Source organism: Megalops cyprinoides, chromosome 25 (assembly GCF_013368585.1).
Source record: "Megalops cyprinoides isolate fMegCyp1 chromosome 25, fMegCyp1.pri, whole genome shotgun sequence".
Taxonomy (NCBI): Eukaryota; Metazoa; Chordata; class Actinopteri; order Elopiformes; family Megalopidae; genus Megalops; species Megalops cyprinoides.
In genome coordinates, this window is record NC_050607.1 from 2,368,539 (window position 1) to 2,378,003 (window position 9,465).

General features: G+C 50.6%; 1 protein-coding gene across 1 annotated transcript in view; it reads left to right on the plus strand.

The window, feature by feature from the left end:
• The window catches only part of prickle1a (prickle homolog 1a), a 32,857-nt gene extending 24,038 nt beyond the window's left edge, over positions 1 to 8,819 (plus strand). Inside the window, exons 2-8 of the mRNA XM_036520194.1 lie at positions 141 to 323; positions 2,860 to 2,973; positions 3,658 to 3,795; positions 5,015 to 5,218; positions 5,706 to 5,892; positions 5,998 to 6,843; positions 7,126 to 8,819. Of these exons, the coding sequence (XP_036376087.1) occupies positions 153 to 323; positions 2,860 to 2,973; positions 3,658 to 3,795; positions 5,015 to 5,218; positions 5,706 to 5,892; positions 5,998 to 6,843; positions 7,126 to 8,030 (2,565 nt within the window). The 5' untranslated portion in view covers positions 141 to 152 and the 3' untranslated portion in view covers positions 8,031 to 8,819. The remainder of the gene's footprint in view (positions 1 to 140; positions 324 to 2,859; positions 2,974 to 3,657; positions 3,796 to 5,014; positions 5,219 to 5,705; positions 5,893 to 5,997; positions 6,844 to 7,125) is intronic.
• The last annotated feature ends 646 nt before the right edge of the window (positions 8,820 to 9,465 follow it).

A 9,465-nucleotide genomic window follows, 5' to 3' on the forward strand; every position in this document is an offset into this window, starting at 1 on the left:
CCAGCTTACCACCCCGCCAAGCAAGACCTGCTCGTATCCAGAGCTCTGAAATGAGGGACCGCAGGACTCTGAAACGCCAGCGTTCTCTCCGTACCAGCGGCAAAAGCCTGACACGCCTCTCTCCCTCTCCCTGTGAGCAGAACCTGGGCCCAATGAACCTGGAGAACGTGGGCCGGTACCACCCCGTCGCCCGGGCTCTGGACATGGAGCAGAAGGCCAGCAAGCTCACCTTGGGGTTCCAGCGCAGCTCCACGTCCGACGACGACTCGGGCTGCGCCCTGGAGGAGTACGCCTGGGTCCCGCCCGGCCTGCGCCCTGAACAGGTGAGGTCCCGCCCGACTCCGGCCACGCCCGCGCTGTCACACCTGTGGACAATCAAACCATCATTCTGTGGATGTAGGCCAGCATAATTTTAAAACTGTACATTTGGATGTCGTATAATAATAAAAACTAGATTGAGTTCTGTAACTTGCACGATGTGGAAATAGCCGATTTCTCCAATGTGATGACGCTTGTCAGTTTTAGCGTGTATTCCGCAGTGCCCGACTGCTGTATTACTGGCAGAGACACTGAGCAGACTGCTGTGGCATTTATGTCTGTGGGTGCTGCGGTGGGAGAGTGCGCAGGGCTCGCCTCACGGGTGACCGTGCTCAGCCACGCTCACGGTAATATGCGTGTTCTAACGTCAGTCCAAGCGGCAGGGTGCCGGGGGAGAGAGAGAGGGAGTAAGAGGGTAAGGAGTGTGGCGCAGGTTTGTGGGTGGGTGCGTGTGGGACACCAGCAGAGATGGGAAAGCTCCTGACACAGCTGCAGGGACCTGGACGTGTCAGCTGATAGGCCTGTGTGAAGGTCAGAGCCGCCAGCACCCTGATGGCTCAGACTCACCGCTCTCCGGCACTGCAGCAGCCACCGCCCCGGCCGAACGAGGAAGCACTGCATTCAGGAAAAACAGAAAACGCCATTTAAACGGGCTAGGATGCGAGATCGAACTGATGGAGCGTTCGCCAGGGCCAATCAGAGCTGCGATTTCTGCTCCACTGAGACAGGACTGAGAGTGGAAGAATGTGTTCCGCTCGGTGACGAACAAGACTGGTTTCCCCAGAGGGTCACGCCGGGAGGACACAAGCAGGAAGACAAGACACTCCTCTGAATTCAATTCAACCCACATTTGCCCTTTTTTTAAAAATGCATTTATTCATGTTTGGCTGACAATTAAACGACGACTATTATTTCACCACAGACAGAGCTGAGCACAGCTACCTGAAAAATGATTGAGAAAGGAAACATAGAAAATGTGCATTTATTTGTCACGTTTCAGAAAAACAGAGCCTCATTTGAGTTTGCGTTCTGCCAACTCGCTGTCTTCCCCTGACACGCAGCTCCTGAAAAGCGTTCCATATCACAGCAGTTCCTGGGCAGAGCCTGTCCATGTTGAATTCCTATACAAACCGCAACCAGCTCAAGATGTCAAGAGCCATTTCTAAAAATACTGTGACAATGACAAGCCTGGCCATCCAGCACTGCATATTGGATTTTTCCTCAGAGTTGTCAGGCAAAGGCAATGTAACATCAAGCTAATTATGCGTAGGCTATTTATAAAATTAAGCAAAGCACATATTGTAAACACTGTAAACATTCCCTCACTAGAAGTCTCCTGCCGTGTCCAGAAGGGACCTCAACAGGACTGTATTTCTGGTGACAGACAAATTTATTTGCATCATTGTGATAGAAGTTTTTTTTAGGCCTTTTCCAAAAAATGACAATTTGAGAGATCAAAGGCTAAGGAGACGAGCTATAATCACTGCTGCATAATTTAGAGTCATTTACATGCATTTTCAGTTCTTTCTGGATGCTTGGCTTTGTGCTTTGAAGGAGGGCTGTCCCCACTGTTTCAAAAGACACGCTTCTTCGTCTGTGTCCAGCGGTGTAGCCAATTAGCTACAGGATGTGTATGTTTGCTGTTTAAAAAACATTTTCATGCAAAGTCTGCAAATAATTATTGGCAACTTGCAGGACTGGTTCTTTGCGGATTAGGTCCTGCTCCTGGCAAAACGGGCCTCTAAAGTGCTATAAACGATGGCTCCTTTTTTTTTTTTTTTTTTTACAGTCCGCAAACCCGATCGGCTTGTGTCTGGAGGAGATTTGGCTCTTTCTCAAAGCGACGAGGGAGGCCCGCTCCCCTTCCCCCTTAAGAGAGCACACATGGAAGCAATGAGGACCGAAGCTAGGGCAGGGTCCAAACCCAGCAGGAGATCTCCAAAAACCAACACGCTGCCTTTGTCCCCCAGGAACGTGTAAAATGCGCAGGGCGACTGTAATGTCTTTACAGCGGCTATTCCCTGCACTGCCCTGTGCATTATGGGAGACGCCAGGGCGAAACAGACTCTCGGAGAACTTGCTGTCCAGTCTGCAGAGGAGGGAGGAGCTGATAGCAGCATCAAATGTGCATAATTTATGACCCCTCCCCCCCTTTCCCCAAACCCTCCTGATTGTTAGTCTAAATTGCATTCCACACAACGGGTTCAGCAGCAGGAGACTACTCAGGCTGGAGACGAGCTCATTCCACCAGTTTTTTTTTTTTTTTTTTATCTGCTGTGTAATGACCAGGACTCATAAATCCTCCAGTGGGTCTCTGGTTAGTTTGTTAGTTTGTCGTTTAACTGCGCGGATGGTAAGCAGTTAAACAGTGGCGACCCAGTCAGGAGTTACAGCCACATGCAACATGCCCGGTGGAGACTGTGTAAAGGAATACAGTGACATTGCAAAGGAATGTAAAACTCTTAAACGCTCCCCTTTAACAGGTCCAGTGAAGTAGCATAACCCGCTTTTCCCCTGCCTCCTCCCCACCCCTCTCCCCAGGTGCAGCTGTATTTCTCCTGTCTGCCCGAGGATAAGGTTCCCTACGTGAACAGTCCTGGAGAGAAGTACCGCATTAAGCAGCTCCTCTACCAGCTGCCCCCCCACGATAATGAGGTAAGGACTGTGCCAGTTTTGCATGTAGGGGGGGGGGGGGGGGTTGTTGAAAAAAATGGACAAACCCCGGTGGTTTCCCTTGTTAAGACGGTCCTGTTGGAGGGCATCAGGGGGTGGTCACATTCTCCAGCCCTGTTAACCACTCAAACCAGTTTCACCTCAAGTTTCCTGTCCTCTGTGGTAACACAGCATCTGTGGCCCATGCTGCCTGTTTGCCTCCAGCATCCTGGAGGGTCTCCCCAGTCAGGTTTACCACACACTGTGACACTGTGTGCCATCGGTGGATCTCATTGTCCCTTTTTCCCCCAAAATGGGTGTAGGTACAATAAAACCTTCTTTAGCAGATAATTTAATGATGTTTGCCGTACCCTGCTCACCGCGTTCCGGGGGATTCCTGGCATAGCTGCGGTTTACGGGCAGAGCACGGCGCGGTGGAGGGCACCGCTCTGAAGAGCACCGCACGGCCTGTTTGTGTCTCTCCTCGTGATTTTTTTTTTTGTCTCTTGATTTCTCTCTAAACACTGGGCCTGTTTGTGTAAACGTCTGCTTCTCCTTTGTGAAGGTTTGGAGGATGTCGTGGTGAAAGTGGCGGGGGTTTTGATGTGGGTGTCTCGGGGGGGACAGCTCGTGGTCTTCGTTTGACGGCACTGAAAGGCCACTCTCTCTCCCGCTTCCTCCCCTCAGATCCGGTACTGCCAGTCGCTCAGCGAGGAGGAGAAGAAGGAGCTGCAGATGTTCAGCGTGCAGCGGAAGAAGGAGGCGTTGGGGCGGGGCACCCTCAAACTGCTGCCCCGAGCGCTGATGCACACCATCTGCGAGCATGTAGGTTTTCCTTTCCCTCCGTCGGCTCATGTCTGCACCTCCTAACTGCGCCTCACAGTGGGTTTGCTATTAAAATCCATTACAGATTAGAAGTCAATGTTGCTGTGCCATTTTCTCCCATATTGTGGAAGAAATAAATGGTCCTATTTTCTCCAAAAACTCTTTGGGGCACCTCTCCTTCAAGGGATTTGTGTGTTTACTTTTTAAAGCAGCCAGAAAACAAAAAAGCCACAAAACGATGGGAACTTCAGTTTTGAGATTTTAAATGGCTCCATCAGGCTTCCATACTATGCTGAATCTTGAAGCAGGGTGCCTCCATCCGGCCTCTAGGCAGAGAGCCTAATCAGGCAGACAGCTCAGTTAAACATAGAAGGGGACGGCAGAAAGTAGGAGCTTGTTACCAACCCAAGCATGGAAGTCATTCCAGCAAAAAAAATGCACAGAATTTCCGGCCATCTCAGGAAATCGGAGGAGAGCTTGGGACGCGATTTCTCCAGCATTTGCACTCTGCTTATTGTAGTGTGGCTTTCAGCATTTACAGCAGTGGGAGAGAGAAGCCTGGAGAATACCATTACAGCCTGTCAAAACAGGACTGTGTTCACTGAAACAAATCTTCACCCAGACCCATATTTTCCCCTTTCCACTTCAATTTCTCCCATTTGATTTCTTAGCTTTTAACATCCGGGGAGAGCCAAAGTGAAGAGGGCTCTCTGTCTCCATTTGGCAAGCGCTAAAGCAGGCCACAGAGGAAGCCAGGGGCCTGCGGTCATAATTCCTGCAGAAGACAGATGTCAGATTTCTCCACGAGTTCCTCACAGATGGAGCAGGATACCGCAGCTTCACTCTCCGATTCCGCACCGAAATCTTCGGGGGCCATATGACACCCAGTTTCCAGGGCCGAGGCCACGCTGAAATAATGGGCAACAGCTGAAAATCGTATCTCACAGCCACGGCGGTTACATTAAGACATGTCGCTGTGTTATTCGGTCATGCTCCATTAAACTGCTCAATCATTTAATCCTGAGGGACAAGGTAGTAAGCTCGGCGTGGGGTCCTATGTACAGTGTACGGACAGCACAAACATCATCATCATGCATTTGCATGTAAAAAAACAGCCTTGTATGTAAAATACATGTAAAACGCACAAGTTGACACATCCAGGTTCATGCGGTGCACATTTGGTTCCAACATTCATGTCCCTGTGGCGTTTCATCTTCAGTGCGGGGAGAACGTCAACGGGGGCGAGATGGCGGTGTTTGCCTCCAGAGCTGGGCCTGGGCTGTGCTGGCACCCGGCCTGCTTCGTGTGCTCCACCTGCAGCGAGCTGCTGGTGGACCTCATCTACTTCTACCAGGACGGGAAGATCCACTGCGGCCGCCACCACGCGGAGCTGCTGAAGCCCCGCTGCTCTGCCTGTGATGAGGTGAGGCCGCATTCTGCATTCGGTGAATTATGATACATTCAGCGGATTATCCAGAGCAACTTACATAGGTTACAACAGGTTACATAATATCCATTTATACAGATGGATCTTAACTGAGATAATTGTAGGTTGAGTACCTTGCCCAAAGGTACAACACCAGTGGCCCAGTGAGGAATTGAACCAGCAACCTTTCGGTTATGTTCCCTGCCTGCTTCACCACTACACCACACTGCTGCCCATTTAGCAGATGCTCTAATCCAGAGAAATTTCCAGAGAACAGAAGTGTATCCATCCAAGTTAAATGAGCAACCGTGTCAGACCAGGCTAACACCACTCCCAGAACAGTGAGTGTGAGCACAACACCATTCAAGCACTACCAAAGGTTAACTTCCTGCTGCCTTCTGCTGTTGCATCAGAAGTGTAATCAACGTCACTCGCCCGTGAATGCCTCTTCATCCTCTGTGTGTGTGTGTGTCCGTTTCCTCAGATCATCTTCGCAGACGAGTGCACAGAGGCCGAGGGCCGGCACTGGCACATGAAGCACTTCTCCTGCTTCGAGTGCGAGACGGTGCTGGGAGGGCAGCGCTACATCATGAAAGACGGCCGCCCCTACTGCTGCGGCTGCTTCGAGTCTCTGTACGCGGAGTACTGCGAAGCCTGCGGAGAGCACATCGGTAAGTCCTGTACCATCCCTTTCCGCCTCGCCGCCGCCCACTGCCCTGTCTTCAACGAGACGTTAACAGAACGTTCCTCCCCCCTCCCTCCCCCCTTCCGGTCAGGGGTGGACCACGCCCAGATGACGTATGATGGCCTGCACTGGCACGCCACCGAGACGTGCTTCTGCTGTGCCCAGTGCAAGACCTCCCTGCTGGGGTGCCCCTTCCTGCCAAAACAGGGGCGCATCTACTGCTCCAAGGCATGCAGCCTCGGCGAGGACGTCCACGCCTCCGACTCCTCGGACTCCGCCTTCCAGTCGGCCCGGTCCCGTGAGTCCCGGCGGAGCGTGAGAATGGGGAAGAGCAGCCGGTCGGCGGACCAGTGCCGGCAGTCCATGCTCTTCTCCCCGGCCGCCAACTACAAATTCCCCGGCTTCACCGGCAACGCGGAGGACACTTTGTCCCACAAGCTGGAGGACCTGAGCTTCGCTGACGACCGCTTCTGGAAGAACCGGGAGGAGCAGGAAGCACCGGAGGACCACGAGGAGTGGGCGGAGCACGAGGACTACATGACGCAGCTGCTCCTCAAATTTGGCGACCATGGTGTCTTCCAGCAGCCCGATGACACCAGGCCAGCTGAGCTGTGGATGTCAGACTCTGAGGTCAAAATGAAGGCGGCGCCAAACTCTGGCAGCCATGGTCAGAGCCTGGCCAGTAAGAAGTATCAGGCAGACATGTACTGGGCTCAGTCGCAGGACGGCCTGGGAGACTCGGCCTACGGCAGCCACCCGGGGCCTGCCAGCAGTAGGAAGATCCAGGAGCTGGAGATGGACCACGCTGCTGCCAGCTTCAAGCACGAGCAGAAGCAGTGGTACGACGACTCCCTGGAGTGCATCACTGACGAGCTGAAGCAGCCGGAGCAGAGCATCAGAGACTCCATGGACTCATTAGCACTCTCAAACATTACTGGTAAGAAATCTTAGTCTCTCTCCAGATATACAGCCACCTCACATAAATGACTGATAAATGACAAATATGACTGTAGGATGACGATAGAAGACTGTTTGCATGGAAAACAACGTTAGTGCAAGGCCACACTTGTAGTGTTTGATCTACCTTTTAAAGTTCCTTGAATTTGAAGTCTAGCCCTATGATATTAAAGCCAGCGGTTTAAGATTTACTGTACTTGCAGTGTGTTAACTATGCCTTTTGCAGAACGTTTGCTCACGATAAATTCCTCTTTCCCTCCAGGAGCCTCAGTGGATGGGGACACCAAGGACCAGCCGTTGTTATACTCCTTACAAAACTTCCAGGAGCTGGAGACAGCGGACTGTGAGAAAATGAGCAACATGGGGACTCTGAACTCGTCGATGCTGCACAGGAGCACCAACTCTTTGAAGAGTCTGAATTCGGAGCTGGAACAGGAGGAGGAAGGGGAGGCGGAGGAGGAAGAGGAGGAGGAGGAAGAGGTATCTCTCCCGGAGGAGAAGCCCAGGGTGCCCCACGTGCCTGTGCTGAGGAGGACCCGGTCCCAGACCAGGCCACAGCAGGTCAAGTTCTCTGACGACGTGGTGGACAACGGGCACTACGAGGAGCTGGAGGTGCGGCAGCCGCCGATGAGCGAGCGGACTCGCCGCAGGGTCTACCACTTCGAGGAGTTTGAGCGACCCAGCCGGCACCACCATCACCATCACCACCGGCGACGGCGAAGCCGCAAGTCCCGCTCGGACAACGCCCTGCACCTGGTGCCTAAGGAGCGGGCCCGCATGTACTTCCGGGAGGACTACGACAAGCACGTCCCCGCCAAGCGAGCCCAGGACCCACAGACCTTCCTGCCCAATCAGGAGCTGTACGGGTCGCGCCCCCACCCCCAGGCCACCTCAGACTACACCCTGCAGAACCCGGCCGTGGACAGGTTCCTGGAGCTGTACGGAGACGATGACTGGTGCTCCACCTGCTCCTCGTCCTCCTCTGAGTCGGAGGAAGAGGGTTTCTTCCTGGGCCAGCCCATCCCTCAGCCCAGGCCCCAGAGATACCGTTACTATGCCGACGACCTTCCGACCCCGGTGTCGGGATTACCCTCGCCTCCCTACGGCCCACGGACAAAATCCAAAAAGAAGAAAGGGCACAAGGGCAAAAACTGCATCATTTCATAAACCGGGAAAAGAAACGACCCAAATTATCCACGTGTCTGAGCATCCTTCTGCTGCATTTCAGCTTACCTCTGAAATAAATGAATTGTGCTTCTCACATTCTTGCGCTTGCTGATCTTAAGGTATGGCATGTGTTTACAAGACTTCTGCTCTCTTCTGATGTTGTCCATCAGCTTCTCCTCTGAGGTGAATTCACACTGCAGGAAGGCCATTAAAAAGAGTCAAATTTAAACAGTCTCATAACTTTCCTGTTAATACAAAATGTACTGTTTCATATGATTTTAAAAGGTCCATACAGTATCCTAGCAACACACTACATCATCTGCAGTGTATGCTTTAAATAGCTACAGCATTATTTCCAGGAATAATAAAAGTAACTATTTATAAAGTAGCATTTAGAGACTAATGGACATAATTATTTAACAGTGCAAATATTAATGTATATATTGTAAAGTTAAGATTTTAAAAGCAATATTTTTATATCCCTGAGTTTCAAAAGATTTTTTTATGCTTCCAATGTAATGCTTTGCCGGCTGAATTTACAGTCAGGAGGAGCTCAACTTTTGTTAATCAGGGTTTTAAAAATAAAGATGTAACACGCTGCCAGTTATGGCATCATGATGTATACTGACCCCTGCTATCTCCATTTATGTGCTTTTGGTATTAAATTTAACATGGCCTGAGTGTGCGTTGGGGACAGGAATGCTCCTTTGTATTAACCTTGGCTTGGTTTGGTTGCAAGCTTTTATTTATGGGTCAAAATTATATTGTAAAGAGACCATTGTAATCTGTATAAATGTAAAAACTGGAACATATGGCTAAGGATGATAATAAAAGAATATTGGTAATTGAGAATATTTTTCATGCAAAAATCATGAACACATTTATTCTGTTCAACACTAAATGTCATTGCCTGTGAAGTGAACTATTTAAGTTTTTCTTTTTGAAGAACAAACGTGTAGCTTTGAAGGTAAAGAGTTTAAGTCTGTTTAAGCCCACATAACATGTTTAGGGTGACAAACGCATTACAAGTTAAATGCGTGTAAATGCAGGTTTATCATGCGTTTTCCTAGTCCTCGTTTGCTGTAAAGTTTAGAGCACAGCATAAACGCAAAGAATGGCTGGCCAGATGTGGGTTTTGGTGCTGAAACACATTACAGATGTCCCTGTACACGCTTATGAAAATGCCATCCTCCACTGCGCTGCTGAGCACCATCACACATGAGCACGGAGAGAAAGGATGAAATGTGAATCATACTTTGCTTCTTCCGAGTGAGCGGTGCACAAAATCGATGATGATATTCCCCGATGCTGGTCCTTTCCTCTGCTCCTGTTATTTGCTCAGAAGACATACTTCTCTTACCACTCCTTACCACATTATGGTTTACACTGCCAGACCAAAGGGGGCACTGTGATGAGGGGAGGGTGAGTTGATTCA